Source organism: Hipposideros armiger, unplaced genomic scaffold, assembly GCF_001890085.2.
Source record: "Hipposideros armiger isolate ML-2016 unplaced genomic scaffold, ASM189008v1 scaffold_859, whole genome shotgun sequence".
NCBI lineage: Eukaryota > Metazoa > Chordata > Mammalia > Chiroptera > Hipposideridae > Hipposideros > Hipposideros armiger.
Window position 1 is genome coordinate 444,085 of NW_017732209.1, and position 19,361 is coordinate 463,445.

Consider the following 19,361-nt stretch of genomic DNA (forward strand, 5'->3'; position numbering starts at 1 on the left):
AAAAAAAATAAATAAAGCAGTGCCTGATACATGAGCACTTAAGCCCCCAGCCCATTATCTGATAAAACTGTTCCCTCTCCCGAACTCAGGATCGGTCAAAGGCCCCACGCCGGTTCTCAAACTCAACATAAAAAAGGACGCCCCTTTACCCCTAAAATCTCTGCCTCCGCCCGCCCACCCCCTTTCACCGGTCCGTGGCTAAATTTACACTCCCGACCCCACTCCCGCCGGTTAAGCCTCGACCGGCCTCACATGGTGGCAGTGGCTGCGTTTTCTAGTCAGCACCGTCTCCTCCGCGCTTCCTCGGCTTCAGAAAAGAGAACACGAGAGAGGCGGGACTTCCGCTTCCTGTGGCCCACTTCCGTGGGCGCCTGCGCAAACTCAACTCTGTGGGGGCGTGGCCTGTTGTTCCGTAGTGGTCCCCGCCAGCCTTGCGCATCGCTGGGTAAAAGCCTTGCTTAGTGGTTCAAGGCCATTCAGGACCATAAAGGACAGATGTTCACAACAATGGAGAGAAAAAGACAGAGGGTCCGACTCAAATCATTTCGTTGTAAAACAGCACAGGTTGCGAGAAGGACACTCTTTCTAAATGCCCGCCGGCCCTCCCTTCGGAGGCGCGGCCTTGGAGAAGCCAATCCACTCTGCACTTCAGGAACAGACTCCGCCCCTTTCCTACAGTGTCGGTTCATTTACGTATCTATTGATCTTTTCGACAACCCAAAACCAATCCTTTGCCTACATCCGGGAGGGGCGTGGACCTGTGCCCGTTAAATCGAATGTTTTCCATTGTCAAACGCTTCTCATTGGCTTCCCTTTCAACGCTTGAGGCGGGGCCTACCCCTTCTTGCTCCCTTAGTTGTGCAACCCTCAGCGGAACCAACGCCAAAAGCCCTAGGGAGACAGTGAGGTGGAACCGGAGGGTGGAATGGTACAACCGCTCTTGTTATTCATTGGTCCGGTGATTCTATGGGGTGGGACTTGGCTGGGCCTAAATTCGATCCGCAGACCGGGACCGGTTTCAGGGCGAAGCTGCCATGCGTTCCGGGGGCCGCGGGCGGCCCCGGCTACGGCTCGGGGAACGAGGCTTCTTGGAGCCATCCTCACCGCCCAGTCTCCGCCTGCTACCGCGGGCGCAGCTGTTGCCCTTGCTGCTGCTGGCTCTGGCCGTGGCCTCGGCGTTCTACACCATCTGGAGCGGCTGGCACCGCCGGACTGAAGAGCTGCCGACGGGCCGAGAGCTGCGGGTAAGGCCTGGCGGGAACACGGCCACCGCGGGGGCGTTCATTACCCGTCTCCCCCTGTCCTAAGGTCTCAGGTTGACGTGGCTTTATCGTGTAGCCATAGCCGCAGGTGCCGTGGTTTCGGTCATTAGGACGCATGCCCCTTGTTAATAGAATGAGGCTTCAGGTTTGTTCTGTATAGTGGCTCCCTCTTAAGAGGAAGGGTTTGGAGTAGTTGTGAGTTCTAATCCTAAACTCAACTATTTGGAAGAGTCCCTTCCTCTCGCTAGGTCTCGATTTCCCCTTCAGGATTGGGGTGGGCTGGACCAGATGGGCTCTGAGGAACTTTTCCTGTGTCTAGGATTTATCCTAGAAACCTCCTATGCTGGAGGCCGCGATAAGGAAGAGGAACCCAGCTTCTTCAGGGCGACGGCGTCTGGGGTAGCGTCGGAATGGGGTTTGTTCTCACGCTCTGCTCTTCTCTTCCCCAAGGGCCCATTGATCGGAAGCCTCCCCGAAGCCCGAATGCGGAGGGTGGTGGGGCAACTTGACCCACAGCGTCTTTGGAACACTTACCTGCGTCCCCTGCTGGTTGTGCGGACCCCGGGCAGCCCAGGCAATCTCCAAGTCAGAAAGGTAAAGGGCCACACCTGACCCTGTAGACCACAGGGAAATGGGAAATAGGTTTTCTGCCCTATTTCCCAAAGCACTAAATTTTGAGTGGAGCTAATCTGGCTCTAGAGCAGCGATTCTCAACCTTCCTAATGCCGCGACCGCTTAATACAGTTCCTCATGTTGTGGTGACCCCCAACCATAAAATTATTTTCGTTGCTACTCTATAACTGTAATTTTGCTACTGTTGTGAANTGTGTTCTCCCCATAGATTAATTTCCTCATCTTTATCCGCATTCTTGGCATCCTCGTGTCCAAGCTGAGGACACGGCAGATGCGCTGCCCAGACTACCGGCTGAGGTGGGGGAGGGCAGTAGGGACGAAGGGGAAGGTGGCCCGGTGTGAAATGGGGGACCTGGGGCCGCGGGACCACTGCCACCCTCTACCCCCAGGCTGGCTCGCTCCACACTGACGCTGGCGCCCTTGCTGGGTGTCCATGAGGTGGTGTTTGCTCCCGTGACAGAGGAACAGGCCCGGGGCACCCTGCGCTTCGCTAAGCTCGGCTTTGAGATCGTCCTCAGCTCCTTCCAGGTGCTCAGGCTGGGCGCAGGGGCTACATCCTTCGACCTGGGACCCTTCTGCCCGGAGGGGCAGGAGGGCTACAGTCATCCTCCGGCGCAGCCATTGAATGGGATGTGACGATGGGATTCGGCTAATTCATTCCACACAAAATACTGACCTAGCGCTGTCCTGAGCAGAGGAAGCAGCAGGGAACAAGACAGGGGATGGGTGGTCTCCGCTGTACTGCCTCCTGGTGGAGATCAGGGGCTCTAAGACCTGACAGGGCTGGGACCAAATCAGGTCTGTCACTTCCCAGCTCTGTGGTCTTCACATCAGGGTAGAAGCTAAGGTGAGGCAAGAGAGGTGCTTGAAGCACGAAATGTAAGGAGGCACTCACTCCAAAATTTAAAACTGACCCTGCACTTGCTTGTCCTGCCCTAGTCCCTACCATACTTTACCTTGTTGGGCCTCAGTTTTCTCATCTCTGAAGTGGGGTCAACGCTAGTGTCTCCCCACAAGGCTGTTCATTCATTAAATTCAGCAAACATTTATTGAAAACTTACTATGTGCTAAGCACTCTTCCCGGTTTACTGTGGGGATAGAGCCAAGAACCAAATGGTCCCTACCCTCTGGGAGAGACAGCTGCTAAGCAAGCTATATGAGTAAAACATACAGAATAGCAGGTGGTGAGATGTGCCTAGAACGGGGGGGGAATAAAAGCAAAAAACAGTGGTGAGGATCCAAGAAGGATGAGGCTATAGACACGGGGTCAGGGAAAGCCTCCCTGAGAAGAAGACATGGGGAACAGAGACTGGATGAAGGTGAGGGATCCAGTGAGGCAGATATTTTGGGGAAATGTTCCAGGAAGAGAAATCTCAAGTGCAAGATCCCTGAGGTGGCAGAGAGTATGTGTGGTGATGGAGGAAGGCTGGCATGCCTGAAGGAGTGGGAGCCAGTGGGAGCAAGGTGGAGATAGGACAAGTAATATCTTAACAATAACATATAAATAATTGATTTGTATGAATGTACCAAGTAATTTATTAATTATAAATGTTTTATATTTATTTAAATTTATATGTAAAATGTATACATTTATACAAATATAAAATAACTAATGGTTATTTATTAAGAATTCATAATAATCATTAACAATTAAAATTAAGTAAATAATAATCATAATAAATTGATTTATTAATACTTAATAATGATTATATCTTATATAATAATGGTAAGATAAATTATAATGAAGTTAAGGAAAAGGTTTAACACTCTGTGTCAAGCACTACAGCTTCTTGCATATTAATACCTCACTTCTCACAACCACCACTGTAATACTCCATTTTCCAGATGAAGAAACTGAGGCCCAGAGGGGTTAAGCAGCTTGCCCAAGTGGGGAAGAAAGTACGGAAGCCGTTATCACATCCAGGGTCCCCTGTTCTTAACCTCTTCATTGCTCAGCAAACCTGAGAGAGTAAGGGGAAGGGCCGAAAGCCAGGGTGTCTGCAAAAGTCTAGGAGCAGGGTGGCAGCCAAAGTGGCCTGGGGCCTGGCAAGGGTCCGAGCTCTTAAAGGGGTGTTTATAATCCTGCCCCCACCCCACCCCGATTTAACCCCGTACCTCTTCCGGCAGGGCTTGCTGGTCAGCGTCCTCTACTGCTTCATCAACAAGGAGGTAGGGAGAGCTCCGACCGGCCCCCCTGCGCCCTCTGGCGGCCGCGCAGGGAACGGCGCGCCTGGCACCGCCTCTGAGTGCCATTCGGTTGCAGGTGCAGTCGGAGATCCGCCGTGGCTGGCACCGCTGTCGCCTGCGCCGCAGCCTCAGCGAGGAGCAGCGCCAGCCCTCCGAGCGCGCCTCTGGGTCCCTGCCCTTGGGCTTCGGACCCGGCCAGGTCGCCAACCGCCGTGTCCGGTCCTCGGGTACTCTCCCAGGGCCTGGGGATGCAGCCAGCCAGGTCTTGGAAAGTGACTGCTAGGCAGTGAGATTCCTGTGTTCGGTTAGCATGTATTTATTGAGCGCCTACTGTATACCAAACTCTGTGTGGAGGGCCTGGGGGAAATGGGGGTTAAGGAAACAGAAGACAAGGTCCCTGTCCTCCTTGAGTTCACAATTCAGTGGGGGAAACAGACCGTGAAGGCAATACATCAAGTTATACATAACGCTGTGGAATGGCTTATGAAGAAAAATTCAAAGGGGAACTAAGGGGGTCTGGAAGTACATCTCTGAGGAGGTGACATTTTTATGCCATGCTTGCAAGAGATGAAGGAGACAGCTTTGGGAAGAACTGGAAGACAAGATTCTACACAGAAGGAACAGCATCTGCAAAGGCCCTGGGGCAGGAAGGAGCTTAGACATTCTTAGGAATAGAGAGGTGGCCTGCATGGCTGGAGTGGGATGAGTCAGAGCCAACAAAAAGGGAGAGAGAAGTGGGCAGGAGCACAGGAGTTGGGATTTTATTCCAGGTGCACTGAAAATTCTTAGCAAGAGCATCTCATGGGCTCATGGTTTAAACAGATCCTTTTGTCTGCCCTGTGGGCGGAACAGATTATTAGGGGCAGGGGTGGAAGCTGGGAGCCTAGTAAGAAGACTGCAAGTGGGAGTTGATGATGGCTGGACCAGAGTGGTGGCCATGGAGGGGCATGAAATGGTTGGATTTGAGAGCTGTTTTAAAGGTAGAACTACGGATTTGGCAATGTTTTGCATGAAGAAAGAGTAGCAAGAAGTCCAGGAAGACTTACTAGGTTTGGGACAGTGGAGAGAGTGAGAGATGGGGTCCAGGGTGGGGAGAACCAAGCTGGGACTAAGGGTCTGGGGCTCATAGGAGAGGTCAGAGCTGGAGACAGAAAGGTGAGCGGCACTAGGGTCTCGAGAGGATTCAGTGTGTAGATATAAACATGGGCAATCCAGGGTAGGCCTCAGAGCTGAAACCTGACATCCAGAGGCCAGGGCCGCGGCTAGCTGGGGAGCGTGGCCACACATCCCCCACCCTCCTGGGCAGCCCCTGGGAACTGGGAGAATTGAGGGGAAGCCAATAGCTTCATTGTAGCTGGACCACCTGTACACACACAAGACCCTCACTCCTAAATCCTTCCCCTCCACAGATACACACTTAGATTCAATTAGTACCTGGGTGTTGTCTGTTATTTTCCTTGGGGTCCCCAGCTCCCTGGACAGATCAACTGAGTCCTTTAAGCATCAGGTGCCCCTGCTGGACCCCCCTTGTGGGTTCTGGGAGGGTAGGGCTCTTGTAAATAAAGCATGAGAAACAGTTCTTTTCTGTGGGTTTTTTGTTTTTGTTTTTTGTGCGATGAATCTTCTTGGCCAGGCCACAAAGGGGAATGACAGAGGCGGGCTGCATGGCTAGATACCTATGGTGGCCTCACACCCACTGCAAGGTAGCACTGCACATCTTCAGCCACGTTGCCATAAGAACATGGACATCATGCTGCCACTGTCTAAGAGAAAGCCCCAACTGGAGATGTTTATGATCTCCTGGATAATTTAACTATATGCAATGTATACAAATAAAATGTGCAGGCCTGCTGAGTGGCTCAGTTGGTAAGAGGGTGAGCTCTGAACAGCAGGGCTGCCGGTTCGATTCCCACTTGCGACAGTAAGCTGCGCCCTCTAGAGCTAAGATTGTGAACAACAGCTCGACCTGGAGCTGCGCTGCTGTGAGTGGCCAGGGACAGCGTAGGTTGCAGTGGGCTGCCATGAACTACCGTGAGCGGCAGGCAGACGGCGAGAGCTGCTGTCCAATGGCTGGCGACCGACTGCCTCAGCCGGGAAGAGCGCAATGATCATAATACCAACATGGGCCAGTGAAGCAGCATCCTCCACAACTAGACTGAAGAACAAAAGAACAACTTGGCTGATTCCCCTCCCCCAATTTCCCAATAATATCTAAAAAAAAAAAAAAAAAGTGTGTGCACTTGTGCCAAACATTTTCTGAGGGCTGCTTCTCTAGGAAGGCAATGTAGGAGTAAAGCTGCAGGAAACAGCCTGGTTCAAATCTTAGTTTGGCAACTTACTAGCTGTGTGACTTGGGGAAAATTCTCAGCCTCCCTGTGCCTCAGTTCCTACTTCTGGAAAATGGGTGTCCAGTGAGTTACTCTAAGGTTACTGCCTGGAGCACGAAGCACAGTGAACGCTTGGCATGGTGTCATTCCTGCAGCCTCTGCTTTCACTTTCACCACAGAAGCCCGAGGTGATCAGGAACCATTTGGGCAGGGAGGTGGGTGTAGAGGTAAGGATGAAAATTCAGACTGATGCCAAGCAGGGTGCCAGGCTGGAATCTTTGCTGCCAGCTTGCAAGGCAGGGGAACCAAGTTCCATCTCCCAGGGAAGACATGTCAACAACCAGGGCAGGTGGGACAGATCTCACACAGGACTGAGACTCCAGGGCTTGTCCCTCCTTGCTCCTGCACATGAACCTAATCACCTGGGACATCTCCTGCGGCACCGTCCCCACTTTACAGATTATTGTGGCTCCATCCTACCCCCTCCCCCACCACGGTCAAGGCTGTTCATGAGGACCTGGCTCCCTAAGCTTGAACGTGGATCCATCATTCCCTGAGTGACGCTGGGCAAGTTATTACCCTCTCTGGGCCTCAGCTGTCTCATCTGTAAAATGGGATGGCTCCAGTATCTAACCCACAGATGGATGTTCCAATTAGACCACCCAGTAAATGTGTGACTTTATGTCCCATAGCCATCGCCCTGTGTGTCAGGCCCCCAGGGCCCCCAGCTTTGCCACCACCGGGCTCACGGGGTAACTCAGGCTGTGCCTTCCACAGTTCAGTGTCAGACACAGACCCTGACCTCAGGCCTTCCAACTCCTGCAGCCACCTGGCATTCAGCCCTATCTGAGGACAGAGACAGAGATGCACACAAAGAGATCTAGGTTGGGGAGAGCCTGATGTGTATCAGAGGAATCTCCCCCCAATAAGTAAGGCCCCCTTTCTCACCTCTATTTCCATGCACTTGTCAAAAGAATCTCTCTCAAGAGAAATCAGGTTCTAATTTGAGGGGCAGCAGAGCTCAGGGGTTAAGTCACAGGCTCAGGAGCAGGATGGGTTTGAATCACAGCACCACCACTTCCTGGCTGGGTGTCCCTGGGGAAGTGACACCTCTTCTGTGTGCCTCAGTTCCCTCTTCTGGAAACTGGAGGTAATAAAGGATCATGCCTGTTCAGAGGGGTTGGGAGAAAGTCTGAACAGCACCGGGGTAGGGCTGGCACCTTAACATCTCAGCAGGTGATAGCATGATTGCTATCAGTATTTGAATACCGACTGCTTTGAACGTGTATCCCCTACTGTCAGTGAGGGCAGGTCGGGGGCTCTCCAGGCACTAATGTGCCCACAGCATTGTCACAGAGCTGAACACAGAAGAGGCACTTGAGGGATGTTTCCTGACTGAACAACTGGAAAAAAAGACTGGAAGAAATTTCAAGCAAGGCTGACTTGTTGAGAGACAGGGAGAAAGGAGAGCCAGGGTGACAAGGTAAAGATAGAAAATATTAAAATGGGAAAAAGCAAAAGCTCTTTCTATCTGATTCACTTCACAAATGGGGAAACTGAGGCCTGGAAGGGACAGACAGGGCCTCTTCACCTGCTCAGAGAGGTCCAGATCCCAGCACTTGGCTCCATACAGAGCTGCCTCCCGCCCCACCAAGCCACCCCACTCACCAGGCCCTGAGAACAGACAGAGGCCACTAGAAAAAACACAGGACTTTTATTCCCATCTCAGAGGGCAGGTTTTTGCAGGATGTGGAAGCAAGTTCTGACGGTGGAGGGGAGAGAGGCCCCTACTTGCCAGCGATGAGTGGGTTACGCAGGACCACAATGACTGAGTCCCCTCGCAGGAACATCTTAGAGATGTAGCGGTCCTTGTTGACTGGCTTGGACTTCTTCTTGCCCTTGCCACTCTTGGGGACCTCGGTCCACATCTCCTTCACATTCTCCAGTACCATGTTGCAGTGCCTGNGGTTCTTACTGTCTCTTTTCTGAATCTGTCTCTGGGCATCCTGGTCTTCCTGTCCTAATGAGCTATGTGGCCCAGGACAGTTTATTTAACTTCTTTATGCCTCAACCTCTTCATTGTAAAATGGGATTGATGATAGTACTATTTCCATGGCTTCTTATTAATATTAATTAATTAATTAATTAATACGTGTAAAATGCTATAGGAGGGTTTTTATCATCATTACCACTTTGGCTGTCTCTCTCTCTGCCTTTGTATGACAGTTGGTCTTTCTGTCTCCGTCTCTTTCTCTGTGCCTCTGATCGCATACAGTGGCTGCAGGCTTTGTCTTCCGCCAGTGTGGCAGTGATGGCCAATGGGGACCTTGGAGAGACCATTCTCAGTGTGAGAACCCAGAGAGAAATGGGACTTTTCAGGTAAGAAGAGGTTAGGGATTCTGGTTGGATGTCCAAGGAGAGGTTAAAAGGCAGCATCCTCATACCAAACCTGAAACCCCTTGTAGTATTCAGAACTGTGGGCTCCAAGGGATAGAAACTCATCTTAAACTTGCTTGATAATGGGGGGGGGAGGGAATGTAAATGTATAGGCTTCTGTGACTGAAAAGTATAAGATCACAGCTTCAGGCACAGCTGGATCTAGGTGCTCAAATGATGTTGTTGGGAATCTCTTTGTCTCTCACCATACCGTGCCTATGTTTTTCTCTGTTCTGGTCTCATCTTTTCTATGGGGTGGAAAAGGTGTTCCCCATTAGCACCAGGCTCACACCCCACCAAGCAAGCAACACTGCAGAGCTTGAACTTCATTCTCAATAGTTCTAGCATAAAAATGACCCAGGACTAACTCTTATTGGCCTCATTTGGGTCATATGCCCACCCTGGACTAATCACTGTGTGTGTGTGTGTGTGTGTGTGTGTGTGTGTGTGTGCGCGCGTGCGTGTGTGTGTGTGAGATGGGGGGGTTAGATAGAATGCTCTGATTGGTTGGTCACATGTCCAGCCCTAGGCTGAGTGGTGAAGTCAGCCCCACTCAAATAAGAGTAGTTGGATCCCCAAGAGAAAATTGGGGTGCTGGGCAGGAACAAAGAGCAAATATCCTTCCAGCCCCTTCTGGTCCTGGGGGAAGAGCTGAGCTCTGTTGCTGTGTCCCCTGCTCCCACAGGACCAAAGGCTGATCTTGGAACGGCTACAGATTGTGTACACCGTGGGCTACTCCCTGTCGCTGGCCACACTACTGCTAGCTCTGCTCATCTTGAGTTTCTTCAGGTGGGACGCCCCAGCCTGGAGCAGCAGTGGCAGAGACTGGGCCCCAGTTTGCCCAGTAAGATGGAGTAGTCAGACTCCACCATCACAAGCACCCAATGGTGGTTCTGTGTGAAGACAGGCTAAGGGGTGGTTTGAGGGGCTCTAGGTGGCCAAGAACAGGTCTCCAGAGGTCTCCAGACTGCCTCCCAAACCCCCTAGGCGGCTGCACTGCACTCGCAACTACATCCACATCAACCTGTTCACGTCTTTCATGCTGCGGGCAGCAGCCATCCTCACCCGAGACCGGTTGCTACCTCCATCGGGCCCCTCCCCTGGGGACCAGGCCCCTATCCTGTGGAACCAGGTGAGCTTCATCCCTCTCTTTCTCATATTGGGACTCTGCCTCCTCTGATGGGACTAGGAGGTTTCCAATCTGTTTACTACTTCCTACATTATCAACAGTATCTCTCTCGACCCCTCCAAACACATTTGGAGAGGGGCCCTCCCAACTCAGCTTCCTCCATTGTTGGCCCCATCACCTCCTTTAATGGAATTTTCAATTCCCTTTCTCTCACTATCTTACCTCTCATTGGACTTTTCCAACAATGAGAGTCTTCTGCTGGAGGTGAGGAAGAGACAGGGTGGGAAAGACTAACTGTTGGGGGAGGATTTGGTAGATATCAGTTTGTGACTGGGAGACAAAGTGGGAGAGACTAGAGACTGGGAGCAGAGGCAAGAAAAACGATCTGGTGATGAGTTGGGCCATGCCAATTATTAGGGAACCATGGGGTGGGAGAGTCCATATGCTGGTGGGAGAGGGGTGATGAAATGGGAGAAACTTTTGGATAAGTGGAGTAGTTGAGTTTAATTCTTAGAAGGAGATGGGGTGGGTGAGGCCATATCTGGGGGCTCTGAAGGGAACTCTGATAGCAAAATGGAAGATACCAATTGTTTAAGAGGTTAGAGTGGGAGACTTCGTGTACAGTGAGAGAAACCAACTACAGATACCATCCTTTGGTGATGTAGTGTGGGAGAATATTTGATGGCAAGAGCTGGGGATGGAAGGACACCAGGTAGAAGGCTTGGGGGCAACCTGGTCGGCCCTGACTGCCACCTCCCTGTCTGGCCACCCAATTAGGCTCTAGCTGCCTGCCGAACAGCTCAGATCGTGACCCAGTATTGCGTGGGCGCCAACTACACGTGGCTGTTGGTGGAGGGCATCTACCTGCACAGGCTTCTGGTGCTTGTGGGGGGCTCCGAGGGGGGCCACTTCCGCTACTATCTGCTCCTTGGCTGGGGTGAGCCCCGACCCTGTCCCCTGCCCAGCCCAGCGCGCCTCCGTTGCCCCACTACCCTGCAGGTTTGCCTCAGGTCTCCTCCTGTCTCTAAGCTTTTGCCTCCCCATCCGGGCGTGGGAATTCCGCGGGTCTTGGGCCTGGCGGGGCCCGTGCGCACGCTGACAGCTGTGGCGGGGTGGGGGGCGGGGATCGGGGTCTGCACAGGGGCCCCCGCTCTCTTCGTCATTCCCTGGGTGATCGTCAGGTACCTGTACGAGAACACGCAGTGAGTCGCGGGGTCTGGGGCTGGGCCTGGGAGGTGGGAGGGGCTTTGAGGGACATGGGCGGGGTGTGATGGAAACGTGGGGTGGTTCTCATGGCACCTAGGGGCTTGGAGGGGACGTGGTGTGGTCTAAAGGAATGGGAGCTTGGAAAGATTGTGTTCGTAGACTACTGGAAGGGATGGGATGAAGGCAGGGACCTGGATAGTAGCGGGAGGGGCTTTAAAGGAATGTGGGTGCGGCATTATGGAAGGTGGGCGGGGCCTGGAGAGTGAATGAGTGATCCGGTGCATCTAGTGGTTTTCAAACTCAGCTCTAAAACCCTTCCTCCAGGTGCTGGGAGCGGAACGATGTTAAGGCCTTTTGGTGGATCATACGCACCCCTATCCTCATGACCATCTTGGTACGGCCAGCTCCGCCTCCTCCAGGCCGTCCTCAGGGATTTCCCATCTTGGAAANTGCTACTCTATAACTGTAATTTTGCTACTGTTGTGAATCGTAATGTAAATATCTTTTTGTTTTCCGATGGTCTTAGGCGACCCCTGTGAAAGGGTTGTTCAACCCCCAAAGGGGTCGTGACCCACAGGTTGAGAACCGCTGCTCTAGAGTAACCACCAGGCTGTACTGCCGTTTGTACTGCCCTCACTAAAAGCTTACTATGTGGTAGGCACAAGTAACAGTCCTTTGAGGTGGGTACCTATGTGATCTTCATTATGCAGATTGGGAAACTGAGGCCCAGAGCAGTTTGGCATTTTGCCCAAATCCCACAGCTAATGAATGTTGTACCTAGGGTTTCAACCCAGACAGGTTGGCTCCAGAGCTGGTGCTGTAACATCCCTATATTGCCTCCCAGAAAGCATCGAGAGTCATTTTAATACTGCCTCAGTTCAAAAACCACTTCAGCCACTTATAGTGTGACCTTGTAGTCGTTTCTTAAGCTCTCTGTGTCTCAGTTTCCTCATTGGCAAATTGAGCCATTGATGGTCCCTACCTCATAGGGTTCCTAGATCAGGGCTTGGCACACAGTGAGTGCTACTGAAGAGTCAGCTGTGATTAGTCTTGGCATCAAGAAGCGGGGTCACTCCACACGTGGCACTTAGTAGGTACTCAGCAGAAGTGTCAAAGGAATGATTTAAAGCAAAGTGGGACTTGTGAGTCAACCCAACTGCTCTGCCTGGCTCAGGTCATGTGGCCCTTCTCCCAACCTCCTCCCCAGTTTCCCACCCACCGTCCCACCTCTCTATTGCCACTAGTTCCTGGAGGCCACTTTGAGGGCCCTGACGGCAGGCTGGCATGTGGAACTGGACCCCTTCACGGCCTCAACGCCCCTGGGGCCACTGGACTTTGCTAACGTGGTGGCCACACTGGACCCAGGAGCTGCCCGTCACCTCACCCTTGCTTGCCATTATGACTCAAAGCTCTTCCCATCTGGGTCGGCTCCCTTCGTGGGGGCCACGGATTCAGCTGTGCCTTGTGCCCTGCTACTGGAGCTGGCCCAGGCCCTCGACCAGGAGCTAAGCAAGGCCAAAAATCAGGTGAGGAGCAGGGATAGGGTGGGATGGAGGTCAGGGGCTGCCTTTACCTTGGTCAAAACCACCACTCCTTCCCTGGTCTTGTCTTCCTGCCTCCACTCCATACACAAAGCCACAAGGATCTTTCCACCTCCTAAATGTCAGATCCTGTCCCTCTTCTGCCCTAAACCCTCCCATGGCTCCTACCTTGTTCCATGTATCAGCCAGAGTTCTTAGAGTGGCCCATCATGTGTGTCCTGTTTCCTCTCTAGTCTGTTCTAGCCACCCACCGCCTCCGTGTACCTCAAACCCACAAGATTCACTCCCACCTCAGGGCATTTGCACTTGCTGTTCGCTCTGCCTAGAATGTGCTTTTTTCAGCTTTTCTTCCTTGCTGGCTCCCATCCTTCATTTAGGTGTCCACTCCAGTGTCACCTCAAAGAGGCCTTCCCAACCACCTTAAAATAGCTCCTTGTCACTATCCCATGATTTATGGAGTTTTATGTTAATTTATCTGTGTCTCCTAGCTAGAATAAGTTCCATCTAGGCTGGGACTTGGCTGCTTTTGTTTCTTTCTCTATTCCCTGGGCCCAGAATGTTGCCTGACATAAAGTAGGATGTCAGTAAAAATGTATGGAATGAATGAATGAAAACACAAGTCTCCTCATGTGCCTCCTCTGCTTAGGCCTTTCTTCCATGGCTTAAACACCAGTGTCCCAAAGCCCAAGCTCCCTGGCCCTTGCTGACCCCTTGGGCCTCTTTTCAAACCTCTCTGGCCCCAGCTCTAGTCCACGTTGCATCCTTGCCTGGGAACACTCGTCCCTCTGCCCCATTTTGCCAGGTCAGCTCCCACTCACCCCCAGTGCAAACATCGCTTTCTAAGAGACCAGATGTTCCCACCAAGCCAGGTTATCCCCCACCCCATTCCTGTGCTCCTTCAGGACCCTATAGTTCTTGCAAGCATTTGTCCCAACTGCATTTCACTATTTGTATAATTATTCATTTGTGGGTCTATCTCTTTTGCTAAACAAGCTTGAAGAATAACCAATAATCAGAGCTAACCCTTATTTAGTATATGCCAGGTACTGTTTTGGAACCTGTATTCAAATCCTACCCTATGAATAGAACTGTTACTAACCCCATTTTCACATGAGGAAACTGATACTTTGAGAAGTTAGTAACTTACCTGTGACTGTTCGGCCAGGAAGTGAACCCTGTACTCTTGAATCTGTACTCTTGGCCACCACGCTCTGTGAGTGAGGAGACCTAGTTTGTCTCATTCAGCTGTGCAGGTGGGCAGGAAATGGGGGTGGGTCGAGGCAAGGGCTGGCACTGAGCTGGCCCCGACCACTGGCTTCCACAGGCAGCCCCGGTGACCCTGCAGCTGCTCTTCTTGGACGGTGAAGAGGCACTGAAGGAGTGGGGACCCAAGGACTCTCTCTATGGCTCCCGGCACCTGGCCCAGCTCATGGAGTCTGTACCCCACAGTCCTGGTACCACCAGGATCCAGGCTATTGTAAGACAAGTGGTCCACTGGGTTCTGGCAAGGGAGGGAGGGGGTGAGGCAAGGTTGGCAGCATCCCACCTGGCCTCTCCAGTCCTGGCCTCTCTCCCCAGGAGCTCTTTATACTTCTTGATCTCCTGGGAGCCCCCTATCCAACCTTCTACAATCACTTCCCTCGCACGGCCCGCTGGTTCCATCGGCTAAGAAGCATTGGTAAGGGCGATGGTAGAGGCAGGCTCCAGCCTGGGCTGAGGGCAGGAGGGCTGGGATGGGGCAGGCACCTGTCTTCTAAGGGGTCATCCAGCCTTCCCTCTACCTCTGTAGCCTCTCTCTAAGGCACTAAAACAAAGGGTAAAATACAGAAAGATCCCACAGTGTAGTGGTTACAAACAGGGGCTTGGGGTCAGATAGCCCTGGGTTCGAATTCTAGCTCTCCTTACAAGCTGTGTGAATTTGGGCAAGTGGCTTCATCTCTGTGAGCCTCAATTTCCTACCTGTAAAGTGGGCATGATAGCGATGATAATTGGGGTGTCTACCTCTTAGACTCAGGGGGATGAAATGAGACCGGGAACATGGTACCCCTGCAGTAAGGGGTAACCAGCATTCATTCTTGCTGGAGGATGATGACCAGTTCTTTACCTTCAGACCCTCCTCTGATTTGTGAGCAGGGGAACCTCTGACCCCTAAGGGGCTGACCCTTGCTCTCTCATCCCCACTGCCTCCAGAGAAGCGCCTGCACCGTTTGAACCTGCTACAGTCTCATCCCCAGGAAGTGATGTACTTCCAGCCTGGGGAGCCCTTTGGCTCTGTGGAAGATGACCACATCCCCTTCCTCCGCCGAGGTACTTGCTGCAGGGAACAGTGTGGGGCAGAGGTCCAAGGGAGCCACAGATGGGACCTGGCTCAGCCTCTTCCCAGGGTGGGGGTCTGGTGGAAAGTTGTTTAACCTCTTTGTCTTGATTAGCTCATCTGTAAAATGGGGATAACAATACCCTCTATCTCAGCCCCTACCTTGTTGAGGAGATTGAATGTGCTAATACAAAATGTAAAGACCTTTCTTGGACCAGTGTCCGGCACATAACAAGCTTTGGAGAAATGTGACCTATGATTGTTTGTGCCTCAGCGATTGACAAGTTTCTTCTAGCCCTTACCTCTCAAGGCCCTGGCATCCCAGCAGAATCACCTGAGGAGCTTCAAAAATGCCCAGTCACATTTCAGGCCCACTGAACCGTAATCTTGGGGCTCTGCATTATTTTCACAAAACTCCCAGATGATTCTGACGCGTAGCTAGGGTTGAAGACATCTGGTAGAAGGGTTCAGAGCATATGTTTTAGAATTGGACGGTCTGGGTTCTAAAATCTGCGACTTACCACCAGTTGATCTAAGGCAAATTACTTATCCTCTCTGAGCCTGTTGCTTCTGGAAAATGAAGAGATACATACATAGAAAACACACGTCTATGTGTATACTCATAATCACGGGGTTGAAAGGATTAGATGAGATTAGGTATGTGAGATGCCTGCTTATACAGTGCTTGGCACATAGTGTTAAAAACTTTTGAAATTTTTACTCCATAATTTACTCATTCAACAAATATGCATTTGTACAACACCTTCTTTATTGATTCACTCAGTGAACACTTACCAAGGCAGGTCCTGAGCGAGATGTCAGGTATACAGTGATGGGCCCTAATCCGCCTGCCTCCTGTCTAGTGGGGGGACCAGTACTTAGCAAATGTGGACAAACACAGAGGGAAGTGCTCTCAGGATGGGAGTGCAATGTAGTGTAGCCTGGGTTCAAACCCTGACCGTTGTTTACTAGAGGCAGAACCTTAGGCAAATCACTCTGCCTGCTTCTGTGCCTCAGTGTCCACATCTGTAAAATGGCATTAATTACAGTACCCACCTGAAAGGATTATTACAAGGATAAAATGGAGTGTGTGTGTGTGTGTGTGTGTGTGTGTGTGTGTGAGATATGTATGGCCTTAGATTAGGGCCTGGAATAGAACAAGTACTAGGTAGTGTTAACTATCAGTAAACGAAGCCTAATAACATATACCTGGCGAGGACGGTCAGCTATCTTTTCCTTCTTCTGGTCTTTTCATAATCCATTGTTTTGAGTTTCTAATTTGTGTTATGAAAACAGTAGATATACTAGATATATTTTTTAAACTAACACATACCCTCACACACTTTAAAATCATTGTTCAGAGCTCTTTAAGTGCCAGGATAGTATCTCTTGGGGGTGGGGGAGGCCTGGGCTTCTGGTTCAGCTGCAGGTCTGACCGAATCTCCTCACTCCTGCAGGGGTCCCGGTGATCCATCTCATCTCCATGCCCTTCCCCTCTGTCTGGCACACGCCTGATGACTCTGAGGCCAACCTTCACCCACCCACGGTACACAACCTGAGCCGCATCCTCGCTGTGTTCCTGGCAGAATACCTGGGGCTCTAGCCTGCCCTGCTGACTGGAGGAGCAGCGCCTAGCAGGGGATGTGCCAAGGCCACCTGGAGCCAGCAGAGCTCAGGCCGGGCCCACCTCGGGTGTGCTGTCGTGTCCTTTTTAATTTTGGCTCTGCTCATGTTATGATTGGAAGACCCTCTTTCCTTTGACTATCTCAAGCTGCCACTCTTCAAAGACATGAAAGAGACCACTGTGGGGTGAGAGCCAAAGGAAAAAGAACTCAGCCCCTGCTCTGAGGGAAACACTTGGGCTGAAGGTTTGCGGGAGCTGAAGGTTTTCTCAGATTTAGTTAGCAAACCATGGACTGGCATATGGACCAGCAGCACCACCCAACCAAATGAATTCTCTGTGGCTTTCATTTTTGTGTCAGTTCATTTTCCAGAATGGCAACCTTGCTACTGCACCAGTCCAAGCCATGTGAGGCCCACAGAGGATGTGCTCATAAGCAGGAACAGAGATGAAAGCCACTATTTGGGAACGCAAGATTCTGCTAGGTCCAATGGGCAATACACCAGTGTTTCTGCAAAACATTCTGCAGAACTAGCATAATAGGTGTTGCATAGAAAAAGGGATCAAAGAAGCGGGGCAAGACAACATTAAAAGAATTTCATTGCATAATGTAAATTTTCAAGGGTAAGACAGAGAATGCAGTATTTTCCCAAAGTATTTCACCATGGAACCCCTTTTTTGGGCAGCACCTCACAGAACTACGGTACCTCAGAAGATACTTTGGGAAACACTGGGTTTTGATAGTTTTGAGTATGTTTATGGAAGGAATAAGACAGACCTAAAATCACTGCAAACTAGTTATACCAAACTATCCTGTTCCTTTTAGTTGTGGGTACAGGAAGGAGTGTGAGATGGTGGGTGTAACTGCAACTCTAGTCATGGCCTGAGGAAGTATTTCTCAACCCTACCTAATTTTCAGACTCAACTGGGGCGCTTATTAAAAAATGCAGACTTCCAGGTTCCACCCAGAGCTAATGAATCAGAACTCCAGGGAGGGACTGGGACTGTAATAAGTACCTGAGGAAGTCTCGTGATCAGCAAAGTTTGGGACACGCTATCCATAAGACTAGTTTTGTGTGTGCCTGGCTGCTTAGCAAACCTACTCCATAGCAAATGGTAACATGGAGGGCGCCTAGGAAGGGAGTCCTGTGCTGGGCCATGTGCCTGCTGGTTTTGTAACTTTGGTAGGTAGCAGGGATGTCAGGCCAGGATCAAGGGTTGTTATAGTCTTTTTTTTTTTTTTTTTTTAGCTGAGCCATCCTGCCACCTGTTGGCAGCTCAGTGGCAGCTCAGCTCGGGCCGGGCATCAAACCGCTGTTGCTCAAAGCTCAAACTCTTGAGCGAAGTCTTAACCAACTGAGCCACTTGGCCGGCCCTAAGGGTTGTGAAGTAGTGAAAGGTGAGCATTGGCCTCCCGAGCCAACTCAAGACTGGAGAAGACTCGAGAATTCAGGGGCTGAAACTCAGGATTCTTAATGAGAGGATAGAGGGCCTAGATTCACGTTCTTCCACAGTAGCTGACATTTACTGGGCACCTAGTGTACGTTCCAGGCACCACAGGCATTTTACATATATCAACTCAGTCTCCCCAAAGTCCTGAAGTAGGTACCATTTCAGTTCTCGTTTTGCAGATGAGAGGATCAGGTCTGAGGTTTATGAACCACTTGTTTACAGAGCCCAGATTTGCACATACAGCTGTGCTCCTAAACCCATGTCCTACCTCCCTTCCCCAAATCACCTGTGCTGGACCAAGAGCTTGTTGACAAAAAGCTCCTCCTGAGGCTTTTAAATGGCTGAAAGTTAGAGTGGAGTTGGGGAGGGGACCCTAGCAGATGAAGAGGTAGAACTGGCAGGAGTCCAGAGTTCAGAAAGGGAAATTGACAGACATCAGCAAGGCAGCAGGAGGCTCTCCAACCACAGGGAGATTCCTATCTGTTCATTTTTTGTGTGGCAGACCTGGTGCCAAGTACTTAAAGTGTACCATGTCCCTTTAGCCTCACAGCCGTCCCTGAAGTAGATGAAACCATCATCTCCTTGTTAGAGACAGGAAGTGGAGTGTTCGGTTACATTCCCAGCCCTCCAATGCCTTTGAGCCAAGACATCTTGGTTGAGTGTACTACACGGCAGACACTGGGCAAGGGGCATGATGCACATTTCTGCATGAATCTGGGGTAAGGACTGTGAGCTCCATTTTACAGATGAGGCTGCTGCCGCTTGGCAAGGTGTTCCCACCTCCCCTTCATCCCCCAAACTCACGGTCCCCCAGCCTCACGCTATGGAGGGACCACGAGGTGTTTTGATAAGCACAATTGTTGAGCACTCTAGACGTGATGTCTCACATGTCAATCTTTTGAGGAACTAGCAGTATTTTCATTTTTCAGATTAAGAAACAACTTCAGAGAAATCCTTTGCAGAAGACCACACAGTTGGATGCTTTCATGGCAATGTGTTGCGGTGTACATTTGAAAAAAAATTTGACTCATTGGGCGTATTGATCTTTCACCAGCCTGGAATTCAGAACCATCATCTTTAAATATCTTTGCATTATTTTCTCTTCTGATTCTAGAATGCCAATTAAATATTAGGCTTTCCCACTCTATCCTCTATAACCTTTCATATTTTTCCTTTTGTCTCTGCTACTTTTCAGACAGATCTCTGGTTCCATAGATCTTATTTCTGTTGTGTCTAGTTTGCTGTTTAGCCCA

General features: G+C 50.9%; 2 protein-coding genes across 2 annotated transcripts; both read left to right on the forward strand.

The window, feature by feature from the left end:
* The first annotated feature begins 672 nt into the window (after nt 1-672).
* On the forward strand, nt 673-17,005 carry QPCTL (glutaminyl-peptide cyclotransferase like). The gene is made up of 7 exons (XM_019629502.1): nt 673-1,244; nt 1,713-1,856; nt 12,425-12,706; nt 14,046-14,198; nt 14,300-14,399; nt 14,912-15,028; nt 16,493-17,005. The coding sequence occupies exons 1-7, from the start codon at nt 1,035-1,037 to the stop codon at nt 16,636-16,638; spliced, it is 1,152 nt and encodes a 383-aa protein (XP_019485047.1). The 5' UTR covers nt 673-1,034; the 3' UTR covers nt 16,639-17,005.
* GIPR (gastric inhibitory polypeptide receptor) lies at nt 2,094-5,648 on the forward strand. The gene is made up of 4 exons (XM_019629503.1): nt 2,094-2,192; nt 2,285-2,423; nt 4,023-4,064; nt 4,159-5,648. Exons 1-4 carry the CDS (start codon nt 2,167-2,169, stop codon nt 4,363-4,365), a joined length of 414 nt encoding a protein of 137 aa, XP_019485048.1. The 5' UTR covers nt 2,094-2,166; the 3' UTR covers nt 4,366-5,648.
* Nucleotides 17,006-19,361: the final 2,356 nt, after the last annotated feature.

Coding starts and splice junctions, on each gene's coding strand:
- QPCTL (XM_019629502.1), top strand. CDS start 1,035: ATGCGTTCCGGGGGCCGCGGGCGGCCCCGGCTACGGCTCGGGGAACGA. Junction 12,707..14,045: donor TAAGCAAGGCCAAAAATCAG/GTGAGGAGCAGG, acceptor TGGCTTCCACAG/GCAGCCCCGGTGACCCTGCA. Junction 15,029..16,492: donor CATCCCCTTCCTCCGCCGAG/GTACTTGCTGCA, acceptor TCACTCCTGCAG/GGGTCCCGGTGATCCATCTC.
- GIPR (XM_019629503.1), top strand. CDS start 2,167: ATGCGCTGCCCAGACTACCGGCTGAG. Junction 2,193..2,284: donor TGCCCAGACTACCGGCTGAG/GTGGGGGAGGGC, acceptor CTCTACCCCCAG/GCTGGCTCGCTCCACACTGA. Junction 4,065..4,158: donor ACTGCTTCATCAACAAGGAG/GTAGGGAGAGCT, acceptor ATTCGGTTGCAG/GTGCAGTCGGAGATCCGCCG.